Genomic DNA, 21,474 nt, shown 5'->3' with positions numbered 1-21,474 from the left:
TCTCTATGATCTTTTTCTCTGTTTTTTGTACAGGGGAATACAGCTCCTGGAACAGGAAAAAGTTTTGTTAAACTATTGTGAGCAGACGAAGAACCTGGAGGCAGCCATCACTAACAGAAACATGGCAATGGAGACCATGGAGACTGATATGAGAGAATTGAAGATAAAGATTAATGAGGAGAAGAGGCAAATAGACCTGAAGAAGGGGGACGGGATCCTTAAGAGGAAGATAGAAGAGGAGATCACCATGCTGCAGATCGAGGTAGAGAAAATGTGCATGCATAATAGTTTATAACTCTAGGACGACATGTTATCCTATCAAATCAATGAAAAAAGTCTTAAGGGAAAGAATCCTTACCAGGACAGCCAGGAGGGAAGTGTCCATCTCTAATTTTAATCCGGCTTTGGTGTTAGGGCCTCCATCTGCTATTTTGCTGTCATAAACCAGCATCTTAGAAAGCATGGTGAAATTAAGGCTGTGCATATAAATCTTCTAATTGGGAAGGATTGTGCCAGCAGGATCCTGGCATGAGGATGACCATCAGTGCTTCTGGATGCTGTTCAGCTTTATTTATTCAGCACATATCGGGGTGCAGTCAGACCTGTCAATTAGTACTTTGTGGGGTGTTCAAATGATGAAGGTTATTCTGAACAGAATATCACATGCAAAGTTTTTAAGGAATCTCCTGGCGAACAACATCTGTGATCATCAGTCACCCGTACAGGTTATTCTCAAGGTGTATTTTTACTGGCTCAACTCTAGATTTTTAGAAATTATAGAGATGGATAAACATACTGAATTAACGTCACGCTGCACTTTCACTTAATTTTTTTTTGCAAAACATGAGGGTTTAGTCATTTTGATTTCCTGATTTAACTATCTCAGCACTCAATGTTTTAACCTCCTTTACTATTTTCATTGCAAGTGGTGGAGATTTGGTTCCTTTTCTTTTGTCTTAGTTCCAGATGATTTAACCTTTTAATAATTTCTTAATTATAGATATGGAAAAATGTATTTAAGTAGCTATTTTCATTCAGCAATGCCCTGACTTAAAGACCAACACACATCTGCACTACAGGAACGACATGTTCCCTTGTGTTTCTTAATGGATTGGCTACAGAACTGAGCATTTGTATCACGTTATTTAAGAATCAGTAAGTTGTGGAATGCAAATTAAAAGTGGCTTGACATTTTAATCAGCTTAAAGACTTTTTAGGGGTGCTACTAATTATGCCTAATTTTCTTTTTAAAATAACCGCTTTCATGTTTTCATCATGCAAATATTACATTTTGCTTCAAACTTTCTGCAACACTGCTATTAAAAGTGTGGAGGGTTGTTTTATCTAGATGCAGTATGATTCCCAGCAACAGCCACTAATCTGCAAAAAAGTGTAGGAGAAAAAGAATATGGGTATCTAAGAGAAAGTTGCAGGTCCTTAAAAGATGTTGTCTCTTAGTCTGGGCACTGTTTCTAAATCAGTAAGTTAAATGTTACTTTGCTGTTACATAGATACAGATTATAAACAGCAGCACAATTATTTATCACATTCCTTTATCATTGTTTGTCTATAAAAATCCAGTACCTACTACTCTATGAGTAATTGTGATATAAATAGAAGCATTTGTGACAGCATCTTTTACATGATTAAGTCATATTTTGTTAGTGTATTTGATCATGAGGTTTAATCAAACAAACAAAAAAAAAAACCTTTCATACAGTGTTTTGACTCTATTGATTACCCCAAATTCTAACTTGGTCAGGTGCTGTTCACTAAAAAATAGTAAGGTAAATGCAAGAAAGATGTAAAATAGCAGAAAAATAGATAACAAATATGTTCAAAGTTTGGTTTGAATGATTTGTGCACTTGTAGAACGGTACCAGTCGATTTTCAAATATTCAAAATGCTTTTCTTTGCTTTTAGTTTGTAGAATAGGTTTTCTAATATTCAACTGATCAAACGTGCTCATTTGAATAGCTTTAGTTTTAATTCAGTTTGATGTTTTGGTTAACTACTGCTGGACTGACAGTGGACAGTTAACGTCTGTAGTTTTTAAAAGAAGCAGAATCTAAGCTTGCCAACAAAGCTGAACACAGAGGTGAATTTAAAGCACAAGATTTAAATTTAAGCCAAGAGGGATGAGCCCAAAACAATCACAGACCAGGCTGCAAGATTCCCACGGGCAGGCTGAGAATATGAATAAATCACAACGTATTGCTTTGACTTTGCAGTAGAACAACAGACACATAGAGATCTTACAAAACCACTTATAGTGAATACGCACACTCAAGTTCACAACAAGCTTTCTTCCAACATTTCCATTGAGGGATTGGGTATGTAGTTGCTTTGGATCAGAGTGACTGGGTGGGACCAATGCTCTAAGCTTAAGTCTTTGCTTTTTGGATGAATTCAGACCACAAACTAACCTGAAGTGGGCCACGTGTCATGTAGTGGATACAACAAATACATGGGCACTTAAAGGTATAGAGGAGGATTTTCTTTTTCCGCGTGGATTATCAAAATAAGTGGTCCTCGTAATTGTCAATCATTTGGGTCATATGTTTACGTTAGGCCGTCCTATGTGCTCATCCTAAATTTCTCTTACTGGTGGTGAATCTGACATAGTGGAAATTTGCAAATCTTCTTTTGGAAACTAAGCTTGTATGAGCGATGCAAACAGCAACAACAACGGAGCGTGCACAAGGAGAATATGGGCTCGTGCATGCTCTCGCACACATTTAATAGGCGTTTTCCTCTCGGAGCAGGTAAAGGGTTTTGCATGTGCATTTTTGAGGGTGTTTTCAAAAATTCACGATAACCCTCCACTATACCTTTGAGGACAAGAAGTCTCTTTGAATAAAATATGCAGTGGCAACAGTTTGCCTGGTCCATCCTTTAGAGATAAGAAGATGAGTAAAGCTAAATACGTATAGGGCAAAAAATAACTGCTGTTGTACTGTAGACTGCAGACAACTTGGTGGATGATCACCTTCGAGCAGGAAAATGACCCCAAACATAGTACTCGAAGTATGACATTTGTGGTTTCAATGTTATAAAATGTAAACTAAAAGATCAAGGGATGTAAATACTTTTTCAAAACTGTACGAGTTATTTACCCTCATCTTTTGGTCGAGTCATTCATCAACCATTTGCTCCTGACATCCACTTATTTCATATTTCTCCTTCTCTTCTGTGTGCAAACAGCAAATCATTTTCTCAATCACACCCTTCCCTTGTACAGCCGTCTGGTTCCCCGGGGTAAAAAAGTGAATCATGGATTTCTCTCCTTTTTTGCACAAGGCTTGCCAACCCTATTCAGTCTCTATACCGATTCAATCTCCATGCAACTGTATTGTCGCCAATTTATCATATATATTGTCTATTTGTATTCATCTGTGACCAGTTTATCTGTTCATTGCAGATGGACCCCCCTCCCTTTGATGGGAAATTTTGACAAAGATAAATTGGGCCATCTGTTATACTATTGAAGTTCAATACACAGTGAGGCTTTCATTTCTCTGAGGAATTTTAATTGCTGCAAAATAAACGGAGCTTGTTGTCTGACTCTGAATTTACTGCCTGTTTATGTGATACTGGCACGTTGACATCCCATACAGGTGCACAGTCGGAAAGCTTTGCAGCATCAGTGGCAGCAAAGTTGTTTTCTGAAATGTTGTATAATGACTAGTTAAACTCTACTTCTGCCTGAGTGTTGCAAGGGAAAGACACAGTGTCATTAATGGAGTGGGATTTATCTGAAGGTTGGGTTACTGACAGTCTGCAGTGTCTCTGTGGCGGTGACTCATATTGTTTGTTTGTCCCTCTCTTAAATCTTGTCCAACCTGTCTGGAAGTTATCGCCAAGGGGGAAACCCTTGGTGAATTGTGGCTTTAGAGCTCTTATGGGGACTTTTATGTGACAGGTTAAGGAAACCTGGAAAAAGAGAGGGCACAGAAACAGAATGGCTAACCAAAATATTCTATATAAAACCCCACTTTACACCAAATAAGCTCATTGGGAAACTTATCTCTTTTAACTCTTAACTGCAGCGTATTTTATTGAAATAATCTATTGATTTAAGCTGTATTATTTTAGATCTGGTTGATTGTTTAGGGTCCATGTCCAGCTGAATTGATAGTTTTTCTTTAATTACTAAAAAGTCTGCAACTTGTGTATGCATATAATCCAAATAAAATTCATCTAAGTTTGTGATTGTAACATAAAAAATTGCAAATGACTACTGGTGTACAGGGTACATCAACTTTGCAATAGTAGACAAGTAGAGTTGCTGTTCCTCAATTTTATTCAAAAACTGAGAGAAATTTGAGTTTGACTAAAGTGGAATCTTAAATAAAACAGTCTGATTTGGAATGGTTTAACTGATTTTGGGTTATTTTTAGCTTGCAATGGAAAAAAAATACTTTTTTAATGAACAAAGTTTGATAAATAACAGTAAAGGTTATTTTGAGTAATCATACTTTTAATGCCCAGATTTATGTGACTCTTTGGTTAAGATGCTAGTTTCTGAATTTTTACAAGCAAACATGTTATGTTGCTCAGTATCTTAATTAGGGAAGTTAGAAAAAGATATGTGAGGTGCCAAATAAGAACACATTTTGTAGATACTTTTTTTTGTTTAGGAATTATGTTATTTCTTATCCAGACTTGGGAAGTGATTAAATCAACTCATTTAGTTTAATTTGTTCACTTTCCAAGCATGACCGGCTTTGAATGGACTCCTGCTAAGTGAAAGAGAAATTAACTAAACTCTATTCAGGCAATTCAGAGTTGGTTGGGCTTTGCCATCTGAGCACTCCATCAGGAGTCCAACTCAAACCGCTATGCATGCTTTACTCACACCTACTCACACTGACACCTCAGCGGGGTTGGCAAGATTAATCTAATATGCAGGCCTTTGGACTGTGGATGGGAAGAAGAAGCCCCCACAGAAATCAAATTCAACTACAAGAAGAACATACAAACTTTCCACAGAGATGCACCATCTGACCAGCAGCTTTAAAAGCTTTACAAGCAAAACTGAGTTGGCTTTTGCACAATGCAAATCAGATAAAAACAACATCCCAACACAAATAAGATACAATATTTCTGGTTAACATTTAAAGCATTTCATTTTCTCCTCATGTTTCTTTTAATTTATTGCCTGGCTGCTTACATCAATGTCTACAATTCGTTATTATTTAATTTTGTACCCCTCTTTTTCTACGGCGTATTTAACTATCAGGAAGTCCAAATAATTCAGTTTGAAGAACTTCAGAATACCTCAAATAAAAAAAAATTAAAGAATTGAAAAGAGAATTATGCTGAAAATTTATAAGAAAATGAATTTTAAATTTTAGCTTCCCTTTATTAGCTCACAGGAGCAGAACTCAAAACTCTCATTTTAATGTACAAAATCATAGTCAATATATACAGTAAAGGCTAATAGTCAAACTCTATCATATTCAAAATCATAACAGATTTTTGTAAATATGTTCCCGACAGAATTCTTTATTTACCTAGACTGTAGGACAACAAGCAGTTCCTAAAATTTCTAAAAGTAGAAAGGGAGGCAGAAATGTTAGCCTCCTCTATTGTTGAACCAGCTCTCATTTTAAGTCTGTGAGGCAGACACCCTGGCTACTTTTTAGTATAGGCTTAAAGCGTACGATTTAAAATGAACTAAATGCAGAAAAGCTGAGATTATCCTGATCCATCTTGGTAGTTTTTGCTGCTATAGACTTGGGCTGGTTTAAGACCAAATTACCACTTTTAATGCTTTCTCCTACTATCCTCTAATTATGCATTATTTGTGATTTATTCTGCCATTACCTTATTTGCACCAACTGTTTTTAGTGGATTTATTTCTGTTTGAGCCTTTCATGCGTTTATGAAGAAAAATAATCAAGGATTTCAGTCTAGTTTTATAGTCTCATTTTAAAACCCTTGTGATTTATTTAGGTTCTTTAAACTGCTTTATGAGACATATCTGCAGTTTAGATGGTATTTAATTTGTTATAGCTTTGCTTTAGAATCTATTTGTTATAAACAAAGGTTGGGAAGTTGTGCATCATCTGAACACAGAATCTTATTCATCTATGGTCTAGTGCTGACCAAGTTAACTGTTGATGTTCATTCCTTCACAGAGATGCTGCATCTATTTATTGGTGTCATTCTTACTGTAAATGTCAATATGTATTAGAATCTTTATTGTATTTAGTTCATATGTGACCTTAGTGCTTTATCTGTTCCTTTTGTCTTTTACTTATATTTACCCTGAGGCTATGAATTAGTTTAGCTTGGGATGTAATTAATAAAGTAATTATTCACATTTATGATAGAAGGTACAGTGTACAGTCTATTGTGTGGCTTTTTACGGCATTGTGTACACCACTCCCAGTGAAAATTACGTAAATAAAATGCAAATTAGAATACTGCGTAGAAGCTGTCATATCCAGAATGTTTTACAGCTCTCATCAGCCAAAAACCCAGCTATGATTTGTAACTGTCGAATGAAGAAAACAAGGAGGCAGGCAGGCAGAAGAGCAACACAGAGGGATGAATACATGGAGACAGACGTCAGTAGGATGGGTATAAAAAGGATACGTTGATGGAAGTGTAGAGAAGACAAGATTGATGCAAGAGCAAAAAAAAGGGAAGGAGGCTGATGGAGACACTCTGTATACCATCCATCATGAAGTGTTTAAGTGACTTAGGGTGGTTTCGGGGGAACATGAAACGCACATCAATCAGATCTAACAACACGCTTGTCTTCTACTGGTTGTTGATGAACTGAAGAAGTTAAGCATCATTAAAAGCTTTAGCAGAGAGTTGAAAAGTTGATCATGTATTCGTCAGCTGTCACACACATTTAAGGTCAAATTAATAGCAGTATTATAAAAAGTCACTAAAGTTCTGTTACGTTAATGCTTTGGAACACTGCAATGTAACTAAAACTTACAGATAAATGTCCCTTTTTTATCTAAATCTAGAGAAAGAGTGGCTAAGAGAATATTATATTTTGGAAAAACCATAAAAAAAAATTATGGTTGTTTGTTCAATTTTAAACATTTACTGCATCACCAGAAAAAAAAATGCTTAGATTAAACTTGAACTTAACTTTTTTGGGGGATTTGCACTATTATTACTTTGTGTTGATTAACGTTTGGCACCTGCAGACTGGTTCTCCAGCCTAAAAGGATTATGCTGCCCTGCACAATTCCTCTGTTTTGCTTCAGAAACAGCATTTGTGATGTACAGTATTCCACAAGTTTTCTATCTAATAAAAGTATATATTGACTAAGATGTTAAAATGGGGTTTGGGGTATTTGGCTTGTTGAAACACAGATTTTTAGAGTTTAGCTAACATATTTTGATATAGGCAGACTAATCTGGGATTAACTCTAAATTACAAACAGGCCAGATTTCATACTATGACAAACCCCATATCATGAAGCCTTAGCCACCATGCTTCATAGTGCACTGTATCTTTGCAGTCTTAATGAACTTTTCAGACAAAGTTTTATATTCTTCTGAAAAGAACTTAACTAATAATCTACAACTTTCATACTTTTCTCTTTTATTAAACCTGAACCAACCATGCTAATACTAAATGTTGTCTACATATATGTATATGTCAGAAGTCAGAATTTTGGACCCAGAATTTCAGGCAGACATCCTGATGGGATTTGCAATAGCGTTTGACAACACGTTGGACCTGTGACTTAGTAGCAAAGATGAAAAATGCCAGAATCTCTGTAGAGGGGAAAACACAGGTTAGTGACCACATAAATCTGAATGAGAATGTCACTAACCTAGTTTAAAGTTCAGTCCGGGCCCAGAGAAAGGAGTGGAATCCAGCCGGATGATTTCCCACACAATGCGGTGGATGTCGCCCAGAGAGTTCCAGGAGCTGAAGCCAAGAAGGCTACTAAACTGGCTTACGAGCAGAAGCAAGCAGACAAGGGAAAGCAGGAGTTTCCAGAGGGCAAAGCATAAGCCGGTGTCAATGAAGTAAACAGGAGTCCAAACCATAAGATTAGAGATGCAAAGATGTACCAAGGGGAAATCCAAGCCGGGATCCAGCAGGAGTCCAAAGACGGGTCAGGCAAACAGATCAGAACAATGGCAGGGAGGCTCAGAGGTCCAAAGGCAGAAACTGCTCATGATCAGGCAATCAGCATAACAAACTGGGTACGCTAGAGAACTCTCACCAACGGCTTGAATAACCTGGCACTGATGACTGGAGGAAGCAGCTTAAAAAGAGGCAGGAGCAGTTGGATGAGATGAACAGGGGGATAGAATGAACCATTAAGCCAGTCATAATTTCCAAGATCATTACAGGGCCCAGATCTGCCATACCAGACAAGACCCCAGGTGTAGACTTTGCAAAGAGGCCCCTGAAACAATCCAGCACAGAACTGCAAGGTATAAGATGCTGGCAGGGAAAGCTTACATGGAGTGCCAATACAAAGTGGCTGGCTTAGTGTACTGGAGCATCTGTGCAGAGTATGGGCTGGAAACCTTAGGGTCAAAGTGGGAAATGCCTCCAAAGGAGGTAAGCTCCCAGGCCTCTAATAAAGCTTGGAGGAAGACCACCCGGGATGGGTGAGGAAGGGTTTTTTTTTTTTTTTTATACACATTTTTAGAAAAAAAAATTTAATAAAAAAATTGTGCTTTTTATATTAGAAAAAAAAAATGGAATATATAGGCATTGATCAAACCTTGACTGGATTGTTATCGATTGAGATTCTATTAAAAAAAAATTTTTTCCATATTTCTATCATAATGCTGCTGAAGGCATCTCCCCTTTTTTGGTTTTATGAACTCAGTGTCATGTATAGTCTTTTTCAAGATATGGATAAAGATGTTAAGACTTTAATTAATCATTCTTTTTACACATGATTTGTTCATCAGTTGCCAGTTTTTAATAAAACTGTTTCCAAATGGTAGTCTAACATTATTTTAACATTTTAAGAGCAGTCAGTGTTGGGGAAAGGTCCTTTCTTCTGCAAATATTCAAATCCATTAAAATATCATCTTGTGTGCTGCTATTTGTGGGGGTGATGCTGCCTCAGCGTGTGCTCAGTGGCTCCAGGAGGAGATGGTAAAGCTAAACTGAAAGGTTGAGTACAGAGGAGAGAAAATGTAAAAGAGTCATTATTTATTTACCTTGTGGACCCAGAACAAATCCCTGCAGGCTTTACTTCCAGCTATTTTTGGTCAAACAGCAAAAGTTAGAAAACTGTAATCTGGTAACTGGAGGTGTGTGCAAATGTGTTACTAGTTACTGACCGCCTTAAAATGTAGAACTGTATTTATTACCGTGGTTACATTTTTGCTATGCTAATTAGGAGTTTGGGATTTAGAAAAGCTTTTTTTTTATTCCTTTTCTGGGCTTTCTTTTTTATGTAACTAGTGACCCATCTACACAGAAAAAAAAAACAAGTTTTCATCACCCTGCATGCAATAGAGACAGCAACAGTAAAACAAATGAATGCCTTTAAAATATGTGATGCCTGACCGAGCCTTGTATGTCAACTCTGCAGGGATGTCCCCAAAAGGGTTTCACCTCCCTGTGAAATGGGAGAAAGTATGCAAAATATTCAGAGTTATTTGAATAATACAACTATGTATTCTACACTCTGCATTTGCATCTCCATCTGAAAACATTTTCGCTCGAAATGTTGCATCATTTTGAATTCACAAAGATTGTTACCAGAGGGGCACTTTCACACTAACAAGCTTCAGGTGTCCTGTTCTCAGCGTAAACTGCAGATAGCCCTTTTACATGGATTTTCACCTGCACTGCTCTTCTGAATGTTACCCTTCATACATTTGACTTTTATTCAACCTTATCTTGCACTGCCTGCCTGTTGACGTATTTTGTGTTTTTCTGTCTCTTGATTGTAAACCTCTTCTGCTCTGCAGCTTTTTTTTTTTTTTTGCAAGTTATTAAGACCAGTGAATATTCACTTAATCTACACTGATTTAAAATGCTTCACTGCTAAGCAGAAAGGCAGCCTGTTGTTCATTGTCTCATATCTGACTGATCTCTTTTTCATGCTTTTGCCTTTTTCCCTTCCTCTAATTCTCTTAGATATTTTCAGTTTTTCTGTTGTGTCAAGAATTTTCTGTCATATATATATATATATATATATATATATATATATATATATATACACATACTTTCTACTGCTGTAATTAGGTCCTTGATAACCTCAGATTCCTATACAAGTTTTTATATAATACCTTTATTTGGATGTAGTCAGGCCATGTGAATTTAAATTAACAGTTTGGATGTGATATAGCCACTGGTTAAATTATGTATCTGATTCAGTTTGAAAGGAAGGAGAGCTCAATTCTTTCTTCTTGTTTCTAATATAAAATTGGGTCATCAGTTGATTTTGCTGGTATAAGGCAACATAAAAGGTGTGGAAATCTTGTTTACTACTTCCACAGATACTGTATTTTGCTCAATCGATATATTTTAAAGATGGACCAAACATTGTGTATGCATTACAGCTTTTGGTTTATAGATTCCATAACTCTGAGCTACTCCTGTTTCAACAAAATTGGGAAGAAATCCTATCAATGTTGGTCTTTTTTTCCTTTAGATTTTCCTCCATAGCTTCCATCCTTGGCTGTGTAAACATGCAGAAGCTGGATGTCATTCAGCAGTCTGTACTCCGTTTCTGTCTAAACCAGATATCTATTTTTAAGTATAGATAATCAGCTATTCAGATGCTACCAATGCTGTTTAGCTTTGGTTGTGGGAGTCTCGAAGCAGAAGATCTGGTGTGGTCTTTTGCTTCTTTAGCCCATCTGTTCCAAATTCCCCACTTTGTACATTAAGAGATGTTATTCTGCATATATTGGCTCTAGTGGGTGTATTTACTGTGTTTGATTGTCTTTTTAACTTCTAAAACCACTCTGCCTTTTCTATAAACTTTACACTTTCACTGAAATTTATGTGTTTTAAATTAATTGGGTATCTACTGAAAAAGGGAAAATGTTTGACTTCAAAATCAGCATCAGGTTTTGATGTGATGAACTCAGCTGCAGTTACTATGTCACTAAAGATGGCTAATAAAGTGGCCAGAGTTAAGGTTTTATTTTATTTAATGAATATTTGGTTGAAACTTAAACACTAAGGCTTAATTCAGATAAAGCAAGGTCTGTAGCAACACAATTAAATCAAGTTTGAATCATCAGACTTCATGGATTGGTTCCATTCCCAATTAGAAACAAACAGAAAGGCTTTAGAGTGAAGTGTTTGTTGTAAGTAATTAAATAAAATAATGTTGCAATGTTGACACTGCTGTGACTCCTGGCATCTGCTGCTTTTTACGCCTCGATTTCCTGTAGTTGATTTAGACAGCTAAACTTTCAGTGATGTCAGCGATTTTCACCTCCTCCATCTCCCTCCCTCACTCTCAGACTGACTGCAGCACTTTCGGGAGAAGAGTGTCAGCTGAGGGCCTGAATCTAAAACGTCCACCCTGCCCCTCTCCGCTTTCTCTCTCTAGCTCTTTTGACTCATCTTCCTTGAGCTTTCTCACTTAGACTTGCTTCCTCCTTTCATTTTTGCTGTCTTAAGGGATGTCAGGAAACAAAAAAAAAGTAATCCCTTTGAGGGATCTCATAGCTGTTTTAACTTTGGTTTCTCTTATCGCTCTTTCCCAGAGACTTGTCACCTGGTGGGAGGAAGCTCCCCTCCCTACACTTCATTTGGCAAAGACAAGTGTTGAATTTTGGTAACTTTTTAATCCCAGAGCAACACACATCTCCACTTTCTCCACAGTGAAGCACTCGGCTCTGGAAAAAATAGACGTTTGCTGCCCTTAAACAGATAAAAATAAAGAAATGTTCATGCTTGTTTCTTTTTTACTTTAACACCTATTTTATATATATATATCCTTTAGCTGTCAGAAGCCAGAAAAAAGACGCTGAAAAGTGTGAATTGCACCCTTGAGTACAGGGAGCTAAAGGGCGAAGATCTGCCAACTTCAGAACTAGTCAAGAAAATGAAGCAGGTACATGCATAACTTGACTCATGAAATTTAAAAGCAAGGCTGCAGTCGTGTGGTTAATTTCTTTTTGTGTTCTTGTGCATTTGAAGCTGGAGGTGAATTTGGCGAAGCGTGAGAGTCAGCTGCTGGAAAAAGAACTCCTGGTGGAGCAAGTGACCCAGCTGTCAAAGTCACTGAGGGAGCAGGCGGAGAGCTGCAGGCTCCACAGTCTCTCTGTGGCAAAGAAGGTAGCCGGGATCCACTGGAAGATGTTAATAGATCTCATATAAACAGATTTAAACAAAATTAAAACAAATTGAGACTAAGAACATTTTAAATTCAAAGCAGTCCCAGTTTTCGAGGCGAATTTTAAGAGAATTGCAGCTCGTCTCTGATCTGAGTTTTGCTCTATTAGTATTTTTCATCCCTGTGACCGTCTCTTTCAAAGCATAGACATAAAAGATGGATGTGGTCCACATGACATCCCTTTTTTAGTTTCTGACAGCCACTTTGAAGCTTCAAGTTTATCATTAAGCTGTCATCATCTGAGCCAACATGACTGGAGCGACTGCAGTACCATTCTGTTTTTCGTTTCTTTTTTCTTTTTTTTTCTTTAAAGTATGATTTGTAAGAGAAATGAACCTACAAAAAATGTGAGAAAGTTACTTCTACGTCTTTCTCAACAATTTACTTTTCAATCAAATGATGTTGCAAAAGCAAAGTTTTCTCACAATGCTAGTTTGACTGCTTTCAATGGGATTGTATGTGATAGACCGTACACCTTGGTGCATAATAGTGGATTGGAAATAAAGGTGCATGTTTTAATTGTCTTAAAATGTGCTTGCAATCAATTCTGTTGAAAGGAGAACAATTTATAGTTTTGCAATGACTGGTTCTTTTGGAAAAAGTGTGATGTGTGGAACATTTATTGGATCATGTGAGACCAAAACTTGATGCTGGGAAAGATCCAAGGTAATCCAGCGGGAAAGTCAGGTTACACTTCCAGCAGAATAACAACAAACATACTAGTAGAGCTACAAAGGAAGGATTTATGTTGAAAAATATAAATGTTTATAGTATGGTGGTGTGTCAGCTGGGTTTTAGATCTACTGTGCCGTCCCTTTAAGGGTTAATAGATAAATGCATGGATAGATAGATGGATAATTGGCCGTAATTCAATTGAGAATCCTTAAAATAATTAAAGTGGATATTAACAGATCATCTCTGTCAATCATTTATGAACTTTATTGAAAAAAGATTGGTTAAAAGCATGTCTGTTGAACTGCAAACCTGTTCGTAGCACTTGACTTGTAGCACTAACTTTAATCAAAAGCTAGTTTAATAATGTTGATCCAAAAGGACCTAAATGCAAATAGGAAACGGCTTATTACTATGTGTACTTTTAAAATGCTTCGAAAAGCATGTATCCTTTAATTCCACTCCAGCTGTCCTCTACGTTGTGTGGGTTTGTTGCTTAAAATCCAAATGTTACATATGTGGAGGGGTGTGAATAGTTTTGCAGGGCACTATAAATGCCATGCGTTTACTTTAACAACAGTATAAAGCAAACTGTTTTTATAACCTGTCTCTGCTGGTGTCATGAAGTGCATGAGGAATCTAATGCTTGCCTTCTTCCCTGCATGTGTGCTTTTTTTTTTTCCTTCCCTCTTCCAGCTGAATGAAACCCGCACAAACATGATTAACATCAACCTTTCCTTGATGGCTGCTTCTGCAGTGTTCTCCATGAAGGAGGCGGTTGCTTTGTCTGAGCAGCAACAAATCAAGGAAAAAGTCTTGCAGGTCAGCTGAGATCCTGGTCACTCACATGGTGCACATTAGGCCTAAGTCTGCAAGTTAGTACCACAGTCTAACGGCATCCTTTTAGAGCCTTGTCATCACTTTATCTATGCAGATTATTTTCATAGGAAAACTAATTTAGAAGGTGAACATGGTATAAAAAGAAATCCAAAGCAGTTGTCAAAATGTAACACTGATGGTGAAAAAATAACTGCGGGAGCAGAGAAATGAGTGGATGCATTAAAAAGTGCAAGCAGTGAGGAATCTGTATTAATATTTAACAACTGCCCTGCAGCCAGATGTCAGTGGTATCTCTGCGATTTAATTGTGTAGTAATTGAAGAGAAGGTGACAATTAGTTTCTTCAAATTCATCCATATGTCACTGAAAAGAAAAAGAAATGCAGACATTGGTAACTTATCTAAAAGTTGTATCCTTAGTGACCCTTGTAACCATGACAACCAAGAATTTGAAAAACAAATTTAAGGAGAAATTGTCTTTGCTTCTTCCCATATTGGGAGTCAACAGACTTTCTCTAACCATAAGTTATAGGTAGGTTCAGGGTTGCTGCTTTCCTGTCACCATTTGAACTAATCTGTATGAGATCCTCAGACATCAGAAGGGTTATTGTCCAAATTTACATTAATCACAGGAATTAAATTAAAAATGAAAACTTAAACCTGCCCATATTGCAACAACAGCCATGGCATGTTTGAAGCCTTTTTCTTACTCCTTCTGATTCTTGAAAGTTATCCCTATTCCACCATAGATCCAGTTACTGGCATGTGATTGACTGATATAATATTTCCGACAAGCTGCTTCTGCAGATTATCACAGATAAGATACTGTTAAAGTCTCTTGTGTAATGCATCTGTTATGCTGTAGAATACATTTGTATGGTTTAATGGATATGTAATATCTCAATGTTGATTTTTAATCATATTTTTCTTACCTCTGTTTCCTAAAGTCAATGTTGACCTTTTGGTCATGTCATTATTTTTTCACCTCCTCCATCTCGCTTTCTAACTTGCTGCCAGACTAAAGCACTTTGAGGTTAAAAGTTTCATCTGGGAGCGTCATTCTAAACAGTCCAGTCTTCATTTGGCAGGTTTTTTTTATTTATTTTGGACTCATTTTCCAAGAGATTTCATCAGAATTTCTTGACAATCTTGGGAAATGTGTAGAAAAGATTGAAATCTGCCAATGTTTCCAGCTCCTGATAAGACTGTAGGAAAATAAATTTGCCTTGCAACAAACGTTTTACACACCCTTTTAATTTATTCTTTAGCACATATTCATAATAATGCTAAACTAATGGGTATTTGTCTCATTTTTATTTGCTTATATTTGTAATTACTGACATTCCATTTAAAAAAAATGTGTTTTCAAGAACTGAAAAGGAAAAAAATAAATAACAGTCTTTAAATGTATGGATTTTTGACATTATTATTATATATATTTTTTTTTTTACTGATAGACACTTCTCCTTCCTTTTCTGCTCTGTTAAAGGCATGTCAAGATGGTAAATTCTTAATCCCTTTGAGGGATCTCAAGGCTTTTTGAAATTTGGTTTCTCTTATCGCTCTTTCCCAGAGACTATTCACCTAGTAGGAAGGGGCTTCCATCCGCACACCACATTCAGCAAAAAAGGTGTTGAGTTTTGTTATCACTTTAATCCCAGGAAATAAGTATCTTCAATTTCTGCAGGGTGAAGCACTGAGCTGATGGAGAAACTAGACTTTTACTGCCCTTAAAGAGCAATAAACATAAAAATTTTAACTCCTGTGTCTTTTTGCCTCTAACACCTACTGTATTTTCTGCATCCTTTAGTTGTCAGAAGCCAGAAAATGGATGCTGAAAAATGAGAATTGCACCCTTGAATTCAGGGAGTCAAAGGTTGAGAACCTGCTAACTTCAGAACTGGAGGAGAAAATGGACGAGGTACATGCAAATTTTTTTATTTATAACGTTACTTATGAACTTTAAAAGCAAGATTGCAATCGGGCAGCTAATTTGCTTCTGTGTTCGGAAGCTGGAGGTGAATGTGGCGGAGCGTGAGAGTCAGCTGCTGGAAAAAGGACTCCTGGTGGAGCAGGTGACCCAGCTGTCAGAGCCACCAGGGGAGCAGGCGGAGAGCTGCAGGCTCCCCAGTCTCTCTGTGGCAAAGAAAGTAAACAGATTTTAATGGAACTCTTTTAAACAGTTTATTTTAAATTTCTAGAGTGCCATAGAATGGTCTGCAGTCATAATTACAGGGCGATTTTTAGGAGAATTGCTGCTCATCTCTGATCTGTCTTTTGGCCTTTCAGTATTTTTCATTCCTGTCACTGACTCCTCAAAAGCATTCACATAAAAAATGCATGTGGGCTGCATAGAATCCTTTTTTTTTTTTTTACTTTTTGACAGCCACTTTTAAGCTTCAAGTTTAATATGAAGTTATCATCCAAGCCAACATGAGTGAGGTAGCACTCAGTAGCACACATGTTTTTTTTTTTTTGTTTTTTTTTACATGTATAATTTGGAGGAACCTACAGATAATGTGAGTGATGAAGTAAAAATCTGAGCACTGCTGCCTTGCAGAAAGAAGGTTCCGGGTTGGATTCCCGGCCCGGGGTCTTTCTGCATGGAGTTTGCATGTTCTCTCTGAGCATGCATGGGTTCTCTCCAAGTACCCCGACTTCCTCCCATAGTCCAAAAACATGACTGTTAATTGGGTTAATTGGTTTCTCTTAATTCTCCTTATGTGTGTGAATAGTTGTTTGTCTCTGTGTTGCTCTGCGATTGCCTGGTGACTTGTCAAGGGTGTACCCCGTCTCTTGCCCTTAGACAGCTTGAGATCAGCTTGGCACCAGCCACCTCACTACCCCACTTGGAATAAGCGTGACAAAAAATGGATGGATGGGATGGAAATGGAATTTGCAAAATTAGCAAAACTTTATTGGAAGTCTTGTGGGAAAGTATAGTGGAAGATTATGGACTTAGTGCATGTATGGAGAAAATTGGAAAGATATAAATGTAGAGGGAGAAGCCAAAGGCAGCTTGGTTTCACCCTTTTGTAGAGTTTTGTTATATTACAACCTCAAACTTTATGATATAAGGGATTTTATGTGATGAGCAATGCAACTCAATGCTTAATTCCTTTTATTTTGAAACTCTCAAATTAAATCCCGTCCAATCCATTGCCTTGGATGTAACATAACTAATTAATAAGGGAGTTGAAGTTTTGCAATTGTATGATTTTTATCTCAGCTTACATGCAGCTCTTATTTTAAAGCCATAGAGGTGTGTTATAGAACATTATTGATCACATCATTTGGACAAAGGGCCAAAGCTGATCTTGACAGTAATATAATCAATCCTAAACTTTTTTTTTTAAAATAAAATGTCCCTTTTATCATTCCAACATGGAAAAAGGAAGCTGCAGAGAACCACAGCCTAAGTGGGAGAATATTTTTATAGCGCAGCTATCAGTTGTGCACTCAAAACATTTTCTGTTTTAACAGAATGACAAGACAAAAATTAAAATTGCATTCCCTACTAAAATTGAGAAAGAAAATGTAGCAATTTAATCCAATCGTATGAGACCAAAATCCTAAGGCATAAAATAAACAGATTTCACTCACAGATTCCAACAACAAACACTGTAACGGAAGAGTTGTGCTGCAGGGCGTCTTCGGGACAGGGATACAAATAAAAACATGGAAATGCTAGAGAAAATCCAATGGAGACTTGGGTTGTTTATTTATAAATGCTCCCTATTCAATTTAAGGGAGCTTTTTTCTCTTTGACCTAAGGTAAAATATTTGCAGGGCACTGCAATTATCTTCCTTTCCAATCTGACCAGAATGACAAATTATTTTGATGTCTTTCAATGTCAGATTATCATGTGCATATGACATCTAGCAGTTTGTCTGATAGCTGAGAGTGCTTTTATTTTTTCATTGGACTTGAGTCTCAATGAGAATCTCTTAACAAGGATGAATTATTTTTTTTCCTGCTTGACCCTGCAGCTGAAAGCAGGTGGCCGCTTTGTTCAAACAGTAAAGGTCAAAGAGAGGAGTCTGCAGGTCGGATGAGGTCCCAGTTGCTTACATGCTCCACATTCTGCTCATGTGTACAGATGTGCAACCTAAACATTCCTGTGCTTCCATTATCTCTAGCTTTTTTTACATAATGACCATTTAAATTAATATGATGCCTGTCATTAAAAGATTCATTTGTAATCCTGCAAGCCATATATTTAGGTTTCATGTTCCAAATATCACTTCAGCATGTTCACACTATTAGTTCATTCTTTTATAGAAACATCGTATGTTGACTTCAGGTTAATACATTTTAGGAGAAGGTAAAAGAACATTCAAATCATTGCCCTAGAATGAAACGGAGAAATTCAAGCAGTGTTTGCTTTCTGCCCTTATAAATATTTCAGCAAGTAAAAATTTGTGGATTCCCTACATGCGCTGTAAATATTTTAAAAGATTTGTGTTAATACCCCGCAGAATTGCTCAGGCTGATGCATGCCTGCAGCACACCGCTTGAACCCTGAGGTAAAAGATGGAGAGCTGTGAAGTTACCCACATTCTGATACTGAGGCAGCCATCTGTTTATGGCTTTAGCCAAAAGCTGAATCGAGCCTGAAAGCAAAGCAAAGTCAATGCTTCTCCCCCTGCTCTTTTTTTTGTTGTTTTTTCCAGATGGACAAGTGCCAGTGGGAGGCTGGTCAGGAAATGCCACCATATCTCGACATAGAGGAGGGGTATAGGAGGATGCTGAGAGACAAAAAGAGGAGGCAGAGGGAAAAGGAAGAAAAGAAGGTAAACAATCACCTTTGGAAATTCAAAGGCACACTGCAAGGCAAGAAAGAGCAGGCTTTTTTTTCACATGCAGTGTAGGGTATCTATTGGGATTCTGCTGAGATGGGAAGTTATGGTATATTTCAATAAAAATGAATGCCACCAGCAGAAAACCAGAGAGCTAAAAGAAGGGGTACATATAAAAGGATCACATGCGTATCAAAGCTGTCCAGCTGCCTCCTGCTTCCTGCTGCTAGTCAAAAACAACCCCCCCACCCCTTCCAAAAGAATACAAATTTATTACCAGCATAAGGCGAAAAATTTAGAATGATATAAAACTTGTTTGGATCATTTCCATGCGTTTTACAGCTTTGCTTTGTTAAAGCACCTGTTCAGTGACATTTAACAGCAGTTTATTTGCCTGCTGTTGTGGGCTGGAAAATCAAAGGAAGTGACACAAGAAAAGGACAATCGAAGTGGATTTCTTCCTCTTGCTCAGCTGGGATCCAACATAGACAGTAATCCATCACCTGCATTGGATTTGTCTGCACTTTCTCCGCTATGTGGACCTTTCTACTGGCATCATTAAAGTCGGAAGCAACTTTTTCTGCCACAATTAAAATAAACTGAAGAACTATATCTTCTTCTATTTTTCTATAATAAACACATCAGATTTTTATCATTAAATAGGATTGATTTGGGAGCAGCTCCATGTTAATGTTTCATATACAGTATGAACTGTTGGCAGTTGGAAATTAATGAAGTGATTCCCAGGCACATATTCAGTGCACACACAAAACATTTGGTGAGCAGAATCTAGAAAGTTTGTAAAAAAAAAAAAAACAAATACATTTTTATTTCCCATTTCAATTATTCACCATACTTTCTTTAAATTTAGGGCTTTTTCTCTCACCTTTAGTGAGTGCCCAGGATCTGTTTCTGGATCAAAAGCTTCAACCCAATCAACTCCTGGGGTTTGTAGATGTTACTGCTGTTATTGGTCTGAGCTTGGGAAACTGATTACTATTAAAGGAAGAGAATCGCCTGTCCCATTGGGGTGTTGAGAACCATCTAGAGCTTAACCAGCCCAAAACAGTGGAGATCACCTTCCCATACAAACTCCTCTAACCAACCTTAATATGTTAAAACTTTCAATCTGTCTGGCTTCATGGACCCACTTTTTATGGAGCTGTGATTGCTCCATAAAAAGGTGGTAGACACGTTACAGATTGTAATTCCTGTGGCAGCTCATGGACGACCACATTTCACAGGAGCTGCTGTTCAGTTTCTATACTCTCTTTATTCAGGCAGCCCAGTGTTTGTGCATCACTTTCTCATTTGTTTCGTCCACCAAACAGGAAATGTCAAAACTGCAACAAATAATATGATGTGAGGATCAAATTCTGGAGAAAGGATCAACAGGCCTGACCTTCCCACCGCCGCCTTGTTTAGGTCTAAATTCACAAAATTGAAGCTAAAGTCTCTGCAGATCTCTCAAATCCTGCACACAGAGTGTTAAAGCTATTACCTTAAGGACAGTAAAAGCTAAATCTAAATCCCTTGTGTGTACAAATGCACTATTTAAAGATCCTTTAGATGTCTGCATTTAACTGGCTCAGTCAGCAGGTAATCATTTAAAAATGTTTGCTGTGTATGTTGCAGTGCTTGGTTGTCTCGGTTTTCTAGCTGATTTATCACAACTTATCTTGTTGCCATCTATATTTGTAAAGGAAAATTCTTATAATCTATTTGAATAAAGAGTAACTACTTCCTAAATCTCTAAATTCTGATAACCACAGCCAAATATCTACTGCATCAGGCCAGAGGTTTCCCTCTTACTGGCAGTTTTTAGTTGGAGTGCTAATAAACAGTTACAGGTCCTACACAGTTTGGTCCAGATGTGTCTACATCGGTTGCAGACCAGACCAAAGAGCCAGGAGCACCGTAAATTATTTGTTTCTGCTAGTTGAATTTACCAATTAATCCAGCTGGCTTGTCTTGCAGTAAATCTCATTTGAATAAGTTTTCTGGAGAGAGAAGCTGTTCAGGTTGCTGGCCAAGAACGTCTTTGGCTGCTTCCTCTAAAACTTCCCTGTTATCTGTAACTGTAATCAGCCTCATTATTTTCAGCTCAAGCACTCAGCTGTTTGTGAAGATTCATTAAAAAATTGACTTTTTTTGCTTTTTTTTTTTTTTCTTTTTTCATTTCCTTGATTATGTTTCATGAAAGTTTTGATTTAGATATTTAATTCATGGTCATGCAATCTTAAATTAAATATTAAGTCTCTCTCTGGGGTGTGGCTTTTTCTGTGTATACAGCTTGCTGAAGAAAGTAAGTGGAGATTGCTGCCAAATGGAGTTTACACCACGGCAGAAGCCAGACCCAACGCGTACATTCCTGAGAACGACCTGCTCGGTCTGCCCAAACCCTTCGGACGCTTTCCACCCATCAAACCCTGCCCAAAGGGGGCCTATATGAGGCATTACCGCAATCCAACAATCAGACCCTGGGAGATTTAGAAGGCATCTCTACTCGTATGCTGGAAAAGAAATAAAAATCTGCAATGTTTAAATCACTTTCTGAATCTGGTTACAGTTGCTTTGTTTTCATTTATTTACTAGCAGTATTTAATCTTTACTTACAGCGCTGTCAGTGACAGGATGACAAAGAGTTCAGGGGAAACATGAGTGTGCTGTTACATAATGATCCCCAGTATGATTTCATAATCACTGCACTGCCTAGCAACACGTCAGTGCCGCTCAGACCTCCTTTCCCTATCAGATCAAATCTATTTCTTAGAGTATCCTTCCACATACTTCATTTTTGTTGTTTCCCCCTTCAGGGTAGTAATTCTGAAAATATTGCAATGGGTTTAA

The 21,474-nt window shown here is 37.4% G+C and overlaps 1 protein-coding gene across 1 annotated transcript in view; it reads left to right on the top strand.

The window, feature by feature from the left end:
- ccdc146 (coiled-coil domain containing 146) overlaps nt 1–21,119 on the top strand; it is a 66,055-nt gene extending 44,936 nt beyond the window's left edge. The window contains exons 17-24 of the mRNA XM_015388283.1: nt 34–262; nt 11,922–12,032; nt 12,119–12,256; nt 13,683–13,808; nt 15,635–15,745; nt 15,837–15,974; nt 18,499–18,618; nt 20,917–21,119. Of these exons, the coding sequence (XP_015243769.1) occupies nt 34–262; nt 11,922–12,032; nt 12,119–12,256; nt 13,683–13,808; nt 15,635–15,745; nt 15,837–15,974; nt 18,499–18,618; nt 20,917–21,117 (1,174 nt within the window). The 3' untranslated portion in view covers nt 21,118–21,119. The remainder of the gene's footprint in view (nt 1–33; nt 263–11,921; nt 12,033–12,118; nt 12,257–13,682; nt 13,809–15,634; nt 15,746–15,836; nt 15,975–18,498; nt 18,619–20,916) is intronic.
- Nucleotides 21,120–21,474: the final 355 nt, after the last annotated feature.

The sequence above is a fragment of the Cyprinodon variegatus genome, unplaced genomic scaffold (genome assembly GCF_000732505.1).
Source record: "Cyprinodon variegatus isolate N-32 unplaced genomic scaffold, C_variegatus-1.0 Scaffold418, whole genome shotgun sequence".
NCBI lineage: Eukaryota > Metazoa > Chordata > Actinopteri > Cyprinodontiformes > Cyprinodontidae > Cyprinodon > Cyprinodon variegatus.
The sequence above is the reverse complement of the archived record's forward strand: the minus strand, read 5'-3'. Positions and strand labels throughout refer to the sequence as shown.